This window comes from Stegostoma tigrinum, chromosome 15 (genome assembly GCF_030684315.1).
Source record: "Stegostoma tigrinum isolate sSteTig4 chromosome 15, sSteTig4.hap1, whole genome shotgun sequence".
In the NCBI taxonomy this organism is placed as follows: Eukaryota; Metazoa; Chordata; class Chondrichthyes; order Orectolobiformes; family Stegostomatidae; genus Stegostoma; species Stegostoma tigrinum.
Window position 1 is genome coordinate 1,755,563 of NC_081368.1, and position 19,035 is coordinate 1,774,597.

The 19,035-nt window shown below is 45.0% G+C and overlaps 1 protein-coding gene across 3 annotated transcripts in view; it reads right to left on the reverse strand.

Annotated features, from left to right (window-relative positions):
• Positions 1 to 19,035, reverse strand: part of arhgef6 (Rac/Cdc42 guanine nucleotide exchange factor (GEF) 6) — a 168,955-nt gene that overhangs the window by 56,006 nt on the left and 93,914 nt on the right. For all 3 annotated transcript variants that reach the window (XM_048544625.1, XM_048544626.1, XM_048544624.1), the window contains exons 7-8: positions 8,887 to 8,981; positions 4,293 to 4,388 (exon numbers count right to left, since the gene is read on the reverse strand). In XM_048544625.1, the coding sequence (XP_048400582.1) occupies positions 4,293 to 4,388; positions 8,887 to 8,981 (191 nt within the window). The remainder of the gene's footprint in view (positions 1 to 4,292; positions 4,389 to 8,886; positions 8,982 to 19,035) is intronic.

Consider the following 19,035-nt stretch of genomic DNA (forward strand, 5'->3'; position numbering starts at 1 on the left):
GATGAGTGGAGCGTGCTCAGTATGAAGAGGTGACACTGCAGCCACAGCTCTGGCTATCCTTCCCACCCAGCCTCAACTTCACACTCCCCATCTGTGGGCCTTCCCACCGACCCCAGACCTGTCTAATATTTGATGAAGTCTACTGCTCCTCAGGCAATCTGTCTGTTTTCGGGTGAATTCAGTTCCTTAAGCAGTCATAACGTACAGATGCTGGTGTTGGACTGGGGAAGACAAAATCAGAAGTCATACAACACCAAGTTATGGTCCAACAGGTTTATTTACAAGCACAAGCTTTTGGAGCTCTGCTCCATTGTCAGGTGAGTGGTCAATGGGTGGTCGTTTAATTGTCTCCTCTCTCCCCAGCGTTCAGCTGTGCTGACTGATAGCTGGAAGTCACAGGGAATCACCTTGGCAGCTCCCACGGAGCTGCTGGAACTAGCCTCCCCACCCACTGCTCCCAGTGTCAAAGTGCAGTGGGCCATCCATTAGAATTGTGGGCAGACTCCCCACTGACTTTAAAGAGTTAGATATAGCTCTTGGGGCGAAATACTTCATCGGTGTGGGGGAGAAAGTGGGATCAGGGCATTGTGTTGGATGATCAGCCATGGTCACTTTGAATGATGGAGAATGACCAAAAGGACCGAATGGCCTATTCTTGCTCATATTTTCTCCTTTTCCATATTTCCATGTTAAAGCTGAGGGTCATGGAACATGGCACATGATCCCTCTGGCAAAGGGATCAATGACTAGGGAGCGTAGAATTAAGGTAACAGGCAGATGGTCTAGAGGGGATAAGACCACAAGAAATAGGAATGGGAGCAAGCTATTCTTCAGCTTGATCCTGACTCAACAGGATTGTGGCTGATCCGACACTAAACAAAGGACTGTTTCTGATTTCTAGAATCTGTAATCAGAAATAGCTGGAAAAACTCAACAGGTCTGGCAGTATCTGTGGAGAAAAATCAGAGTTAACATTTCACATCTGATCTGAAGCTCTGAAGAAAGGTCACTGGACCCAAAATGTTAACTCTGTCAGATCTGCTAAGTTTTTCCAGCGATTTCTGATTTTGTTTATGGCTGATCTGACATTCTTCACATTCCACTTTCCTGCATTATCCCTATTACCCAATTTCCCCAGCTGGTCAAGAATCTAAAATCTTAAATACACACAAGGACTCTGCCCTGACAGCTCTCTGTGGTAACGAGTTCCAAAGACTCATAACCCTCAGAGAAGAAATTCCTCCTCATGTCACTCTTAAATCAGCAGCCCTTTATTCTCCTCCAGAGGGAGTGGGAATCTGGAACTCAGCAGCTGTAAGGGTGGACAGGGCAGAAGCCCTCATGACAAGTGAGAAGTATTTAGGTATGTACTTGTGATGTCAAGGCAGACAAGGCAATGGGTTAGCTGCTGGAAAATGGGATTAGAATAGTTAGATGGATGCTTCTGATTGATGAGGATTCGATGGGCTGAAGGACCTCTTTCTGTGCTGACCTCTATGACTCTAGTATTTATGATTATTTGGAAAAGCACAGTTTGATTAGAAATAGTCAGCATGGCTTTGTGAGGGGCAGCTCAAATTGGAGACCTGTGACCAGTGGTGTTCCACGGGGATTTGTGCTGGGACCACTGTTGTTTGTGATATATGTAAATGATCTGGAGGAAGGTGTAGGTGGTCTGATCAGCAAGTTTGCTGATGACACTAAGATTGGTGGAGTAGCTGATAGTGAAGGGGACTGTCAGAGATTACAGCAGAATATAGATAGACTGGGGAGTTGGGCAGATAAATGGCAGATGGAGTTCAATCCGGACAAATGCAAGGTGATGCATTTTGGAAGGTCAAATTCAAGGGCAAACTATACAGTAAATGGAAAAGTCCTAGGGAAAATTGATGAACAGAGAGATCTGGGTGTTCGGGTCCATTGTTCCTTGAAGGTGACAACGCAGGTCAATAGGGTGGTCAAGAAGGCATATGGCATGCTTTCATTCATTGGGCGGGGTACTGAGTACAAGAGTTGGCAGGTCATGTTGCAGTTGTATAGGACTTTGGTTCGGCCACATTTGGAGTACTGTGTGCAGTTCTGGTCACCACATTACCAAAAGGATGTGGATGCTTTGGAGAGGGTGCAGAGGAGGCTCACCAGGATGTTGCCTGGTATGGAGGGTGCTAGCTATGAAGAGGGGTTGAATAGATTAGGATTATTTTCATTAGAAAGATGGAGATTGAGGGGGGACCTGATTGAGGTCTACAAAATCATGAGTGGTACAGACAGGGTGGAGAGCAAGAAGTCTTTTCCCCCCCCAGAGTGGGGCACTCAATTACTAGGGGTCATGAGTTCAAAGAGAGAGGAGGAAAGTTTAAGGGAGATATGCGTGGAAAGTTCTTTACACAGAGGGTGGTGGGTGCCTGGAATGCGTTGCCAGCGGAGGATGTAGACGCAGACACGTTAGCGTCTTTTAAGGTATATTTGGACAGGTACATGGATGGGCAGGGCGCAAATGGACACAGACCGTTAGAAAACAGATGACAGGTTAGACAGAGGATCTTGATTGGCGCAGGCTTGGAGGGCTGAAGGGCCTGTTCCTGTGCTGTAGGTTTCTTTGTTCTTTGTTCACAAGCCTTGAGTTCTTCGAGGATGTGACAAAACACATCCATGAAGGTAGCGCAGTGGATGTGGTGTACATGGATTTTAGAAAGACATTTTACAAGGTTCCACATGGTAGGCTCATTCAGAAAGTAAGGTGGTACAGATTCAGAGAAATTTGGCTGTCTGGATACAAAACTAGCTGTCCAGTAGAAGACAGACAGTGGTAGTAGATGGAAAGTCTTCAGTCTGGAGCTCGGTGACCAGTGGTGTTCTACAGGGATCTGTTCTATGACCTCTGCTGTTTGTGATCTTTATAAATGACTTGGATGAGGCAGTGGAAGGGTGGGTTAGTAAGTTTGCTGATGACACAAAGGTTGGTGGAGTTGTGTACAGTGTGGAGGGCTGTTGTAGGTTGCAACGATACACTGACAGGATGCAGAGCTGGGCAAAAAAGTGGCAGATGGAATTCAACCTAGAAAAACGTGAAGTGATTCATTTTGGAAGGTGGAATTTGAATGCAGAATACAGGGTTAATGGCAGGATTCTCGGCAATGTGGAGGAACAAAGGGATCTTGGGGTCCACGTCCATAGATCCCTCAAAGTTGCTACCCAAGTTGATAGGGTTGTAAAGAAGGCGTATGGTGTGTTGGCTTTCATTGGCAGGGGAATCGAGTTTATGAACATTGAGGTTATGCTGCAGCTCTATAAAAGTCTGGTTAGACCACACTTGGAATATTGTGTTCAGTTTTGGTCACTGCATTATAGCAAAGATGTGGGACCTTTAGAGAGGGTGCAGAGGAGATTTATCAGGATGCTGCCTGGACTGGAGGGCAGGTCTTATGAGGAAAGGTTGAGGAAGCTAGGGCTTTTCTCACTGGAGCGAAGAAGGATGAGAGGTGACTTGATAGGTGTATACAAGATGATGAGAGGCATAGATAGAGCAGGGTGGAAATGACTATTACGAGGGGGCATAATTTTAAGGTGATTGGGGGAAGGTATAGGGGAGATGTCAGAGGTAGGTTCTTCACACAGATTGTGGTGGGCATGTGGAATGGGCTGCCGACAGTGGTAGTGGAGTCAGATACTTTAGACACTTTTAAGCTGCACTTGGATAGGCACTTGGAGGATGGTAAAATGTAGGGTGTGCAGGCTAGATTGATCTTAGTAGGATAATAGGTTTGCACAACATCGTGGGCCAAAGGGCCTGTACTGAGCTGTACTGTTCTATGGTCTATGTTCTATTAAAACTAGTACCACATCAGAGTCTATTCGAGATTCAAAGACAGATTGGTCATTGATTAGTTAACAGCCCCATTCTCAGTGCATCATATGGCCACAAAGGACAAGAAAAAGTAAATCAGCAGGAGATGGTCGTTCAATCTCAGTTTCACAAAACAGTTTTATAAACAACTCTCCAATGACATTGTTTTATCAATTGTACAGATTCAGTGCTAACAGATTCTCTGGGTGCATCTGCAGACTGCAAACTGCCCAGGTACTGCTCCAGGGATTGGATGACCAGGTTGTTCGAGAAAAGTAATTTCATTTTGGAATGTCTCACAGTCAGACAGAGCAAAACACCCAAACACAAGAAGAGGAACATCAGCCCTAATCCAACAAGTGGGCATGGATGTAAATTAGTAAAAGCCACCAAAAGTTCAATGGTACTGGAAGGGTTAGGCACTACAATTGATCTGTTAACCTACTTTGTACATTCCTCCAAAGTCTGGTAGAGCGTTTGCTGAAATGAGCAGATTTCCTCCAGATTCCCTTTCAATGCCCCAATATCAGCAGCAGATAATCTGGAAACAAAACAAAGAAGCGTGAAGAGGAGAATAACTAGTCAGGCAGAAACAATCATTTCATTTACTTTAATAAACCTGGGATTTCAATCAAAAAGCAGAACCAGGCATACCTAAACATGAGGTGTCACGTGGGTGAAGCAAACAAACAGGACTACTTACACGTGAAGCAGTATAAGCTGCAAGTGATAGACAGAGCTGAGTGATCCCACAACCAATGGATCAGAACTAAGCTCTGCAGTCCTGCCACATCCAGTTGTGAATGCTGGAGAACAATTAAACATCTCACTGGAGAAAGCTGAACAAATACCCCCATCCTCAATGATGGATGAGCCCAGCACATCAGTGCAAAAGATAAGGTTGAAGTATTCGCAGCAATCTTCAGCCACGAGTGCTGAGTGGATGATCCATCTCGGACTCCTCCAGTGGTCCCCAGCTTCACCCAATTCGATTCATTCCATGTAATAACAAGAAATGATTGGAGACACTGGATACTGCAAAGGCTACAGGCCCTGACAACATTCCTGCAATAGGACTGAAGATTTGTGCTCCAGAACTTGCTGCTCCCCGAGCCAAGCTGTTCCAGTACGGTTACAACACTGGGATCTACCCGACAATGTGGAAAATTGCCCAGGTGTGTCCTGTACATAAAAAGCCAACCCAGCCAATTACCGCCCCATCAATCTACTCTCAATCGTCACTAAAATGATCGAAGGTGTCAGTAACAGCGCTATTAAGCAGCACCAGCTCAGAAATAACCTGCTCAGTGACACCCAGTTTGGGTTCCTCCAGGGCCACTCAGCTCCTGACCTCATTACAACCTTGGTCCAAACATGGATAAAGTTAGAGTGATAGCCCTGGCCATGAAGGCTGCATTTTGTTGAGGGTGACAAACAACTCTAACAAAACTGGAGTCAATGGGGACCTTCAGGCTAGCTCAGGAGCTCCTGTGCAACTCAATTTTAGCCTAAAACACGCTCCTTGCCAACAAATGAAAACTGAGTGATGCAGAAATATGCAAAAATAGTCTTTGTTTTTCAAACTGTCCCCACCTTACAATGGCCTGACCTTGCATATTAAAGATTAAGAAATATTGAGAGTTAGCTTGGATAAATTATCACCAGCAATGCTTTTCTGCTTGACATGATTCTTTTGGATAAGAGTGATACAATGCTCCATGCTGTCAATGCGATCAAACTGCTTTTCCACCATTTCCGTGCTGCAGCGTGAAGACCCAGAGTACCCTCAGGCTTTGCAGCTTCAAACAGAGAATCAGGCACATGAGGGGGAAGCCATTCATTCTGCAGGGACATCAGCCTCCTCAGCCTTATTTGAAGGCTTCATAGAGAGATCACGTAGCATGGCATGGCTCTGCTCTGAAGGGTTGGCATGGACACCATGGTCATATACCAAGCTGGCATAGCTTTAGATAATCTGGACGTACCAGTCTGGAACATCATCTTAACACAGGCATCTTCAGTAGATTTCCTGTCCTGTCAGCATGGCCAGCAAGCTCAACACAATTTTGGGTTATCTGGTTTGGCTTCATCACGATTTTGCTGTGAAAGCACAGGTCAGGGGTGTAGTGGCGATGCCACTGAGGTAGTGATCCTGAGCACTCGCTCCAATGTTCAGGGAGTCCATGGCAGATGAAGAAACTGAATCCAGCGAGAAGCTGGCCCTAATGGTCTAACCAACTGCAGATTGTTGGGCAATAAAACACACCCGGTTGACTAATGGGAAAGAAATCTGCTCCTTTTGGTCTGGGCTCAAGGTGCGACTCCAGACCCACAGTAGCGTATTCACTCTTAACTGTCCTCTTGAAATAGCCCAGAGTGCCACTCTGGTGAAACACAGAAAATAGGAACAGGTCATTCAGCCCCCACTGAGCCTGCTTCATCATCCAAACGTTATGGCTTAAGGTTTGCCCCCACTTCCCTTGATTTCTTCAGCCCCAGGTGCCGTATCCAACTCCCTCTTGAAATCAGGCGACGTTTTGGCTTCAATTGCTTTTTATTGTATTGAATTCTACAGGCTCACCACTCTCTGGGTAAAGAAATTTCATCCCATTTACATGGTCAATTAGGGATGGGCAATAAATACTGGGCTAGCCAGTGATAAAAAGGAATAAAAAGGATACAGATGAGCTAAGATGCGCGATTTACTGTTAGGATGTGGGCAGTCACTGGTGAGGTCAGTGCTGGTCATTCTGAGCTGCCCTGAAAGAACAGCATTCATTTTACAGAGATAGTGGGAACTGCCAATGCTGGAGAATCTGAAACAAGGTGTAAAGCTGGATGAACACAGCAGGCCAAGCAGCATCAGAGAAGCAGGGAAGCTGATGTTTATGGTCTGGACCCTTCTTCAGAAATGGGAGAGGGGAAGGGGATTCTAAAATAGAGGGAGGGGGGAGGTGGATGGAAGATGGATAAAGGACCAGATAGGTGGAGAGGATTACAGGAGGATTGCAGTGGGAGAGTCTTGCTGTAACCAAGTTCTTGCTCAGCCACTAGAGGGCAGTTAAGAGACAACTGCACTGCAATTGGCCTGGAGTCTCATCCAAACCCAGCCGAGGCAAGAACAACATGGTACTTCTTATGGGGCATTAGTGAACCAGTTGGGCTTTTAATAATAATCATGCAGCTAACTGACACTTTACCAGGATTAGATTTTAATTTCTACAGTACATGCTGAATTCAAATTTTCAAACTGTCTATTTGCTCAGGATTATTTATCCCTTGACATAACCAGGTCACAAGGCCCTGGGTCCAGGGCATACTGATGAAATAGGAGCAGAAATGGTTGCACTCTGAAGGAGTTCCGCAGCAGGAAGTGCACAGACTCATTCAATAGGAGTCAAAATATCTGAAAGGAAGGGCATGTAAGTTGAAAGGGAAGTTTCTGAGAAAACTGAGACAATAAAACGTGAGGCTGGATGAACACAGCAGGCCCAGCAGCATCTCAGGAGCACAAAAGCTGACGTTTCGGGCCTAGACCCTTCATCAGAGAGGGGGATGGGGTGAGGGTTCTGGAATAAATAGGGAGAGAGGGGGAGGCGGACCAAAGATGGAGAGTAAAGAAGATAGGTGGAGAGGAGAGTATAGGTGAGGAGGTAGGGAGGGGATAGGTCAGTCCAGGGAAGATGGGCAGGTCAAGGAGGTGGGATGAGGTTAGTAGGTAGGAGATGGAGGTGCAGCTTGGGGTAGGAGGAAGGGATGGATGAGAGGAAGAACAGGTTAGGGAGGCAGAGACAGGTTGGAATAGTATCAGAGATACTGCTTGGCCTGCTGTGTTCATCCAGCCTCACATTTTATTATATCAGAGCCAGGTTGGACTGGTTTTGGGATGCAGTCGGTGGAGGGGAAGAGCTGGGCTGGTTGTGTGGTGCAGTGGGGGGAGGGGACAAACTGGGCTGGTTTTGAGATGCGGTGGGGGAAGGGGAGATTTTGAAGCTGGTGAAGTCCACATTGATACCATTGGGCTGCAGGGTTCCCAAGCGGAATATGAGTTGCTGAGTGATAATGGGAACTGCAGATGCTGGAGAATCCAAGATAATAAAATGTGAGGCTGGATGAACACAGCAGGCCCAGCAGCATCTCAGGAGCACAAAAGCTGACGTTTCGGGCCTAGACCCTTCATCAGAGAGGAGGGTCTGATGAAGGGTCTAGGCTCAAAACATCAGCTTTTGTGCTCCTGAGATGCTGCTGGGCCTGCTGTGTTCATCCAGCCTCACATTTTATTATCTTGGAATATGAGTTGCTGTTCCTGCAACCTTCGGGTGGCATCATTGTGGCAGTGCAGGAGGCCCATGATGGACATGTCATCTAAAGAATGGGAGGGGGAGTGGAAATGGTTTGCGACTGTGAGGTGCAGTTGTTTATTGCGAACCGAGCGGAGGTGTTTTGCAAAGCGGTCCCCAAGCCTCTGCTTGGTTTCCCCAATGTAGAGGTCGCCACACCGGGTACTGTGGATGCAGTATACCACATTGGCAGGTGTGCAGGTGAACCTCTGCTTAATGTGGAAAGTCATCTTGGGGCCTGGGATAGGGGTGAGGGAGGAGGTGTGGGGGCAAGTGTAGCATTTCCTGCGGTTGCAGGGGAAGGTGCCGGGTGTGGTGGGGTTGGAGGGCAGTGTGGAGCGAACAAGGGAGTCACGTAGAGAGTGGTCTCTCCGGACAGCAGACAGGCGTGGGGATGGAAAAATGTCTTGGGTGGTGGGGTCGGATTGTAGATGGCGGAAGTGTCGGAGGATGATGCGTTGTATCCGGAGGTTGGTGGGGTGGTGTGTGAGGGATGTGTTGCGGGAAATGCGGGAGACACGATCAAGGGCGTTCTCGACCACTGTGGCGGGAAAGTTGGAGTGGATTGAGAAAGAATGATATCCCATGACCAGTAACAAGTACAAAACCCAGAGAACCATGTGAATAAAATGAGTCTTGATCTGAAAATGGTAGAGCAATAAGAATGTTAACAGACTACGTGCAGGTTTAGATACTAACTTGTCATTGGCCTGCAATGACCGCAGGTATGTGTTGAGCAAGACCTGTAACTCCTTTGCATAGTCTCGTTCATTGTCCAAAATATTCTGTACAACCTGCAAGGAGAAAAGACATTCATAATGTGGCCACATATGCACAGTCTAAAGTTCAGTATTCATTTCACTTTCAACTCCAAAATTTAATGTGTTTTCAACTGCAAATGCCACAAGATTTTATCCTTTCCTCAAAACTAGATATCCTATTCAATCTCTGCAAAATGTTGCCCTTCAGATTCAAGTCTCAAACAATTGCACATGTCCTTGTAGGTTAACATGAGTTGGCAGCTGAAATTCAGTTTGCCATGCTGGTGCGGATACTCACTGTGCTGCAGCCTATAATGACAGGTTACATCTATCCTCTTCTGAAATAGTAATTCAAAGTGAAACGTAACAAGTGGCACAAGAGGCTTCAGGTGCAAACCCCAACAGCTGTGACCTGAGCAAATGCAAAATTTTACACTCCTGATCAAGTGAGTACCTTTACTGACTGTTGAGGTGATATACTTCTCAACAGAAGCAGCAGTCAGCTTTATAAATCCAGCAGTGCAGACAGACAATATCTAACCAGCACTTTTGTTCTGACTAGCCTGAAAAGTGATCAGCTTACTGGCCTGGCACTGAGAGTTTGGACAACCGACACCTTTCGACAAGATAAGCAAACTGTGAAATATTCCTTCTCCGCTCTTTCCCATGACCCAGTACAGTTAGAAAGGTCTGTGTGCAGAAGGAAAGCTTAATTTTAAAATTCCACATTATTACTTGAGAGATTCATTGACGGACACCAGACATGTACAAGCTGTTCTAAGAATATTTACAGAATTAAGCACATTCTGAGAGCTGAGCCTGACATTCTGCTACTGACAAAATGGCTGTCAGACTGTTGCACAGTCTCCAACTGGATGAACAAAATCAAAGTTGCTGGAAAAGCTCAGCAGGTCTGGCAGCATCTGAGAAGAAAAAAAAATCAGAGTTAACATTTCGGGTCTGGTGACCTTTCCTGAGAAATGAGGAAGGGTCATTGAACCTGAAATATTAACGCCGATATTTTTCTTCGCAATTCTCTTCCAGCAACCTCTGCTTTTGCGATAATAAAATGTGAGGCTGGATGAACACAGCAGGCCAAGCAGCATCTCAGGAGCACAAAAGCTGACGTTTCGGGCCTAGACCCTTCATCAGAGACTCTCTGATGAAGGGTCTAGGCCCGAAACGTCAGCTTTTGTGCTCCTGAGATGCTGCTTGGCCTGCTGTGTTCATCCAGCCTCACATTTTATTATCTTGGAATCTCCAGCATCTGCAGTTCCCATTATCTCTGATACTATTTTAACCTCTGCTTTTGCTCCTGATTTACAACATCTGCAGTTCTTTCAGTTTTTATTTAGCTCCAACATGATGTCTTCATTCAGCAATTGAGCAGCCAGTCAAAAAAATTCCGAAGAACAGCCAACAATGGGACATCAACTGGAAATAGCCTGTGCAGTTAGAGATTGCTACTTTATACACTACAACATCAACTACACAAACAACACCGTCGGCAGCAAAGTGTTTTCACACATCCTGTGGTCATGAAAAACATGATGTAAATGCAAGAACAGAAAACCACTGGAGAAACTCAGCAGTTTAGACAGCATTCGTGGAGAGAAAGCAGAGTTAACGTTTCAGATCCAGTGACCCTTTGTCAGAACTGATTGTAGTAAAGCTTAGCACTTATGCTGTAAATGGTGGGGGTGGGGATGGAGCCCAGAGAGAGAGAAAAACAGTTAGAAAGACAAAAGAAATAATGGGAACTGCAGATGCTGGAGAATCCAAGATAACAAAGTGTGTGGCTGGATGAACACAGCAGGCCAAGCAGCACCTTAGGAGAAAAGCTGATGTTTCGGACCTAGACTGTTCATCAGAAAAACAAAACATTAGAAAGACAAAAGAGTGGATAAAGGTCAGCCTGGGAGAATGGATAGCTGCTAACGGGCACTATTAGTGGCTAACAATAGATTGTTTGTGGTGCCAGCCCATGTGATGACAAGTCCTGACGTGTGGGGTAGGGTAAGGAGATGGGAGACGACAGCAAGGCCCTAAAATCAAATTCAATTTTGAATTCAGAGTCCCCAAGCGGAAAATGAGGTTTTGTTCTTCCAGCATGCACTGAACTTCGCTGCAGCAAGCCCAAGACAGAGATGTGGGCCAGTGAACAGGGTAGTGAGTTAAAGTGGCAGTCAACAGGAAGCTCAAGGTCATTTATGTGGACAAAACATAGGCGTTCCGTGAAGCGGTCACCCAGTCTGCAGTTCATTCTCCCCAGTGTAGAGCAGGCTACATTGTCAGCATCTGCAGTTTTTTGGTTTCTAGCCAGGACAGCTACACTGGAGGTAGAAAGATGAATTGCCACATCATAAGGTACAAGACAGAGTATGCTACTCAATCCATCTAGTCTGCTCTGCCGTTCAATGAGATCATGGCTGATTTGATAGTCCTCACCTCCACTTTCCTGACATTTCCATTTACTGATTAAAAAATCCATTTTGGTTTTCAATATATTTAATGATCCAGCCTTGAAAGCCCTCTAAGGTAATGATTTCCACACCTGGGGAGGTGATGGTAGTGGTATTATCAGTGGACTATAAATCCAGTGACCCAGCGTCCCAGGTTCAAATCCCGACATATCAGACGGTGAAATCTGAATTCAACAAAATATCCGAGATTGACCATGAAACTGCTGTCAGTTGTTGGAAAAACTCATTAGTTTACTAATGTCCTTTAGGGAAGGAAACTGCCATTCTTACCTGGTCTGGCCTACATGTGACTCCAGGCCCACAGCAATGCGGTTGATTCTCAACAGCCTTCTTTCCAATTAGGAAAGGGTAATAAACACTAGCCTGCCAGTGAATAACACATCCCATGAATGAATGGGACAAAAAAAATTCCCTACCCTCAGAGATGAAATTCCTCCTCACCTCTGTTCTGTAAAGCGCAATCCCTTTATTCTGAGATAACACACTGTAGTCCTAGACTGTCCCACAAGGGGAAACAACTTCTCCTTACCTCCCCTGTCCAGACCTCAAATAAACTTGTATCTTTCATTAAGGTCACCACAATCTCTGAACTTCAGAGTATAAGCCCAACCTACTCAACCTGTCCTCATAAGACAATCATTCCATGCCTGGTATCAGAACCTTCTCTGGGCTGCTTCCAATGCCAGGACATCTTTCTTTGGATAAGAGGCTAAAACTGCTCACTGTATTCCAGCTGTGGCCTGACCAGTGCCTTGCATAGTTTAAGCAAAATCTCCCTGTTTTTATCCTTCCATTCCTTTTGAAATACAAGCCAATATTCCATTTGCCTTACCTATTACCCAGTGAACTTGGATGAATGCTTTTCATGATTTATTGTGATTAACATGCTTTTCAAAGCCCAAAATATTGACTTCAACAATTTTCCCTTCATCGCTCCTGCTAGTAATCTCCTCAAAGAATTCTATTAAATTTATTAGGCATGATACCTTCCTCATGAAGCCATGCTGACTTGGAAGTATATAATCTGATCAAACTACGTGCTCAGTTATTACATCCTTCATAATAGATTCAAAAACTTTATCCATGACAGATGTTAAACTAACGCATTTTGTTTCCTTCCCTTTTTGAATAAAGGTGTTACATCAGCCATTTTCAATACTCTGGGACTTTTCCAGAATACAAGGATTCCTGGAAGATTCCTATCAGTGCATCCAATATTTCTGCAACTACATCCTCTAATATCCTTACTGGCACATATCTTTCTTCAGAGTCATTATACGTCTGCCATTGCTCCTCCAGTGTCCTTGCTACGAAACTCCTTTCCTAGCCCACTCCAGCTAATTCTGCCCTCATTCCCTCATTATTACTCTGATTGAAGTTTAGCACAATTATTGCCAATCCAAGTTTCTGGCTCTCAAACGGAATGTTAAATTCGAACATGCTTTCATCGCTACTTGCAAACAGATCTTTTACTTTAAGATCACTTAATAAGCTTGTCTCAATGAATATCACCAAATCCAAATCAGCCTGATCCATGATTGGATCCACAACATACTTTTCTGGAAATGTGCTCTGAATACATTTCAATGAATTTCACTTCATGGCTATCTCTGCCAATTTGGCTTTCTCAACTATATGAATATTAAAATCAAACATGCTTAATGCACTGCCTTTATTACATGCCCTCATTATTTCATGCTTAATCTCTGCTGTTAGGCGTCGATAGGCTACACCTACCAGTGCCGCCTTCCTTTTTATTTATTACCTCCACCACATGGATTCTTCATCTTCCAACCCAAGACCATTTCTTGCCATCGCACTAATTCCTTTCCACACAAACAAAGCTACACCACACCCCTTTCCTTCCGGCCGGCCTTTGGAAAAGTCACAGCCCTGAATATTTACCTCCCAGCTTTGATCTCCTGTAACCATGTGCCTATAGTGTCTATAAGATCTTGCCTGTTAACCTGCGTTTGCACCATTAGTGCATTTATTTTGTTCCAAATACTATGCATACGTAACTGTCATTTTAATGCTGCCTTTTGGCCATCCTTCCCCTTTTGAACCTGTTCACTGCTGTGACTTTTTCGTTTGTACATTCTGTCTCGTCCTGCTACACTGTGATTACCATCACCTTTCCTTTGTCAGCAGACATTTGCCAACTCCCCCTCAAGTAATAGCCCTCAGATACAGCTCTCTGCCTTTAGCTGGTGGACAAAGAAAAGCAGGCGAATTCTCTCCAGTGTCCTGGCTAATAATTATTCCTTCACCAATATCAGTGAAAAGAATTATTTAATTTCACCAAACAGGAACTTTAATTCCAAATTGGCAGTGACGTGTCCGAAGTGAACTGTACAGCTGAGCTGGGACCCTCTATTATTCTACTGTGTGGGGAGAACAAGTAAAGGACAGATGTCAGGAAATACAACGGGAAGTGCCCATGGGCCCCACAGCCAATGAAGAATTTTTTGAAGCAATGTCACTGTTGTGATATAGGAAACACTGCAGACAATTTGCACGTAAACAAGTCAGGTCACAGACTCACCAGGATACCGCACAAATGATTCGAGAAGCTGAGTATTTTTCTTCTGACCACCTCCCCACCCGCTGCCCCCCAACCCCCCCACCCCGCCTTCCATAACGTGCATTCAGGTATCTTAAGTGAAACTTCAGTCTAGAGCCTTCAGGCTCAGAGGTGAGAATATTTTTTAGCAGCTGAACATTGATGCTCATTGACAATCTTGAAAACACTTCACATGGTTTGCAAAAGACTAATCCTTCATCAAACCACAGTCAGAATTCACACAGCACTGCACAGGGGTCAGGAAATGTATCGAGACAGAAAGCCAGAAATGAACAGCACAAAATCATCAAGAGTTCACAAAGCAATGGCCAGGAGACACCATTCAATGTTAGTCATAGAGAACCTCAACACTGAAACAACCCTTCAGCCCATCACATCTGGGCCATCCATGACAAACCACCTAAATCCACTCATCCCATTTTCTAGCGTTTGGCTCACTGCCTTGTATGCTCCGACATGACAAGTGTAAACACTTCTTAAATATGAAGAGGGTTTCCACCTCAACCATCCTTGTGGGCAGAGAGTTCGACATTTTCAACAAGCTTTGGGTGAGAAAGGTCTTTGCTCTCATCCCCTCTAAAGCTCCTGCTCCTTTAACTGAAATCAATGGCCCTTGCTAATTGATCCCTCCATCAAGGGTATAAGTTATAAAAACTGAAAGAACTGTGGATGCTATAAATCAGGAACAAAAACAAAGTTGCTGGAAAAGCTCAGCAGATCTGGCAGCATCTGCGAAGGAAAAAACAGAGTTAATGGGTCATGTCCAGTGACCCTTCCTCAGACAAGTTGGTTCTTGTTTATCCCATTTATGTCTCTGGTAATTGTACACACCTCAATCATATCCTCCCTTGGTTTCCTCTGCTCCAAGGAAAACAGCCCCAGGCTGTCCAATCTCTCATCCTAACTGAAACTCTCCAGCCCAGGCAACTTCCTAGTAAATCTCCTCTGTACCTTCTCCAGTGCTCTCACTACCCACCTGCAATGACAATTCCAGATCTGTCCACAATACTCAGCGGCGGCCTAACCAACGTTTTATACACTTCCAGCATCACCTCTCTGCTCTTAAACCCAAGGCCTTGGCTCATTAAGGCAACTATCCCATATGCCTTTCCTGCTTTGTCCTCTTTAAGGGACCGGTGTACAAGCGTACCAAGGTCCCTCTGATCCTCAGTGCTTCCCACGGTCCTACTGTTCATGTGTTCCCTCGCCTTGTTTGTCCGGCCCAAGTGCATCACCTCACACATAACTGGATTGAATTTTATTTTCCAGTGATCAGCCCAGTTGACCAGCGCATCGATATCCTCCTGTAACCCGAGGTTAGCCTCCTCACTATTTACCACCCGACCCATCTTTATATTGTCTGTGAACTTGCTGATAGCCCTCCTACATTCAAGTTTAAATCATTTATATTAACCGCAAACAGCAAGGGTCTCAACAGTGACCCTGGTACGACCCCACTGGACACAGACTTCAAGTCAGAAAAACACCATCAACCATCACTCGCTGGTCCCTGTCCCTCAGCCAATTCTGGATCCAATCTGTCAAATTTCCTTTGACCCCACAGGCTCTTACCTTCACTATCAGTCTCCCATGAGGGACCTTATCAAAAGCTGTGCTGAAGTAGGTGACATCAAACACACTGCCCTCACCTATACACCTGGTCACCTCTTCAAAAAATTCAAATCAAGTTGGTCAGACACAGCCTCCCTTTAACAACACCATTCTAACAGTTCATGATTAATCCCTGCCTCTCCAAATGCAGAGTAATTCTGTCGCTCAGAATTGTTTCCAACCATTTCCCTACCTTACAGGTTAGACTGGCTGGCCTGTAGTTTATCTCATGCTCCCTTCTTGAACAACAGTACCATGTTACCTGCCCGATGGTACCTCTCCTGCAGCCAGTGCCCCTGCTATATCCTCCCCGCCTCACTTATTAACCTGGGATATATTTCATCCAGTCTGGAGATTTATCCACTTTTAAGCCTATCAGACCACTCAGAACCTCCGGTTTGTCGATGCTAATTTATTTAATTGTATCACAGACCATTTGCCTGATTTCTACACTCATATCATCCCTATCGTTAGTGAACACAGATGCTAAATATTCATTTAGAACTCTAGCTCCGGCTTCTAGCTCAACATACAAATTATCACTGTGGTCTTTAATGGCCCTACTCTTTCCCTAGATATCTGAATGCCAGAGGACTGGAAAATGGCAAATGTAACATCCCCGCTAAGAGGGTGGAAGGCAGAGGACAGGAAATTATAGGCCAGTTAGTCTGACCTGGGATGCTAAAGCCTTACCAAGGACCATTATTAAAGATGATATTGCAGAGTACTTGGAAGTGCATGATCAAATAGGACTGACTCATCAACAAGAGGTCATGCCTGATAAATCTGTTCCAATTCTTTGAGGATGTAACAAGCAGGTTTGACAAATGAGAGTGGACATGATCTATTTGGATTTCTAGAAAGCATTTGACTAGGTGCCACATAGAAAGTTGCTAAATAAGAACCCATGGTGTTACAGGAAAGGTGAGGCATGGACAGAGGATTGGCTGACTGGCAGAAAGCACAGAGTACAAATAAAGGAGTCTTTTTCAGGGGGCAACCAGTGACCAGGGGAGTTCTGCAGGGGTCAGTGATGGGACCACAACTATTCACATTATACTGTGGTTTGCAGATGACACAAACATAGGAGGGGGGAACAGGTCATGTTGAGGAAGTCGGGAGGCTGCACAAGGACCTAACGAACTAAGAGAGTAGGCAAAGGAGTGGCAATGGATTTCAATATGTGAAGTGTAAGGATATGCACTTTGATAGGAAGAATAGAGGCATGGGCTATTTTCTAAAGGGGAAAGACTACAGAAATCTGAAGCACAGTAGGTCTTAGGAGCCCTAGCTCAAGATTCTGCTAAGACTAACGCGTATGTTTAGTTGACAGTTAGGAAAGCAATGCAATGTTGGCATTCATTTCACGTAGGCTAGAATACAGCTGCTGAGTCATAAAGAGCTTCTCAAATGAGGAGTGGTTGAGGACTCTGGGTCTGGGGGTAGGAGGAATTAAGGATCTGATCAAAACTTAGAGGTTGAACAAGTGTCCTGTACAAGTTCACCACTGCCTCCTTTCTGTTGTTCTCTATGCCCCTAGTAAAAAGCCGAGAACACTGTATGCTTTATTAATTGCTCTTTCCACTTGTCCGGAAACCTTTAATTATCTGTGCACGTATACATCCAGGGGTTCTGCTCCTGCACTTTAGGTTTGTATACTTTATATTGACTTTCAAAAGGTCTTCAAGTTCTCAAAGTGGGACAAATTCGATAGCTTTTCCAAAAAGGGCTGACTAGTCTCTTTCTGTACTGTCAGATTCTGACCTTCTAATCCCAGTTCCCACTATCCCTGTTACACCTCTCATTCTGAAGAGCCAGTACAACCCCCGACAGTAACCCAGACATACTCCAAAGCCGAATGATGTAAGATGTCAAACTGAAGTGTAGATTGTTTTTGTGGCTGTGAGATCGGCAACTGTGTGGGGAGGGGTTGGGTGCAGAAGCATTTCTGGAGAGTACTGGGGAGGCAGAGTGTTATTTCATTGTAATTTTTTTTGATGGGTAAAAGATATAAAATTCATCAGCTCTCCTTCAAAAGTAACATGGATAACTGCAGGGTGCATCAGCTGAAGGCTGCTCAGGCAAATGCTACGTGCACATTCCAAATGAAATCCCCCAGCCCAGGAGGAAATTTCAGGATTACAATCTGTTACCAAGTAAACAAGCTAATTGGACTGTCTCCATTCAGTGTGGAAGGAACATAGCACTGAGAAATGTTGCCTATTTTATACAGAATCCCTGCCTCATGTTATTGACGAGGGCTCATGTGAACAATCAACTACAGATCACAACTTGGTATCCCACTAATTTGCTATATTTTCTAGCTCCAAACCGGATATATAATTTGAACTATATCTTTATCCCATTTATGGCTGTGCAGAATATCCCTCACAGCAGAATACCCGGAGAGGATAATCCAACAGAAATTCCAAGTGTATTAACTGGGCAGCTCAACTGTCTAGAAAGACAGCTCAGACAGTCCCAATGTACTCCCCAGCCATTGAAGTACAGCTTGAAGTCTGGTCACTGCGAGGTAGAAAAGTCAGCAACTTATTTACAGATAGCAAGGTCTCATCAACAGCAACACAAGGACCAGAGAATGTGATTTTTTGGTAATGTTGATTTTGGGATAAATAATTCCAGTGACGTTCTCCATCTGTGCCGAGGGAGCACCGTGCCGCCCAGGACCGAGGGAGCGCCACACTGGTCAAGAGAGCGCCGCGCTGTCAACAGGTGCTGCTTTCTTGAACATGAAATTAAAGTTGACGAGACACAATATTGAGGTGTTATAAATGATGCCATACCCATTATTTTGGAGACTGCAGGCTCGCTTCCTGTGTCCTGTCAATATTTATTGCTCAATTAACACCACTGGAAACTGACTGTGTGGTAGCGAGTTGAGAAGATTTGTAGCTCAGGTTGAGGTTCTGGATGTGAGTTTGCTCGCTGAGCTGGAAGGTTAGTTTTCAGACGTTTCGTCACCATTCTAGGTAACATCATTAGTGAAGCTCACTGATGATGTTACCTAGAACGGTGACGAAACGTCTGAAAACTAACCTAATAATAAAATGAGAGGCTGGATGAACACAGCAGGCCAAGCAGCATCTCAGGAGCACAAAAGCTGACGTTTTGGGCCTAGACCCTTCATCAGACCCTCCTCTCTGATGAAGGGTCTAGGCCCGAAACGTCAGCTTTTGTGCTCCTGAGATGCTGCTGGGCCTGCTGTGTTCATCCAGCCTCACATTTTATTATCTTGGAATTCTCCAGCATCTGCAGTTCCCATTATCTCTGAAAACTAACCTTCCAGCTCAGCGAGCAAACTCACATCCAGAAACTCAACCTGAGCTACAAATCTTCTCAAAACTCGCTAGCACCAATGGGCGCAATACGCAACTGGCCGGAAGACGGG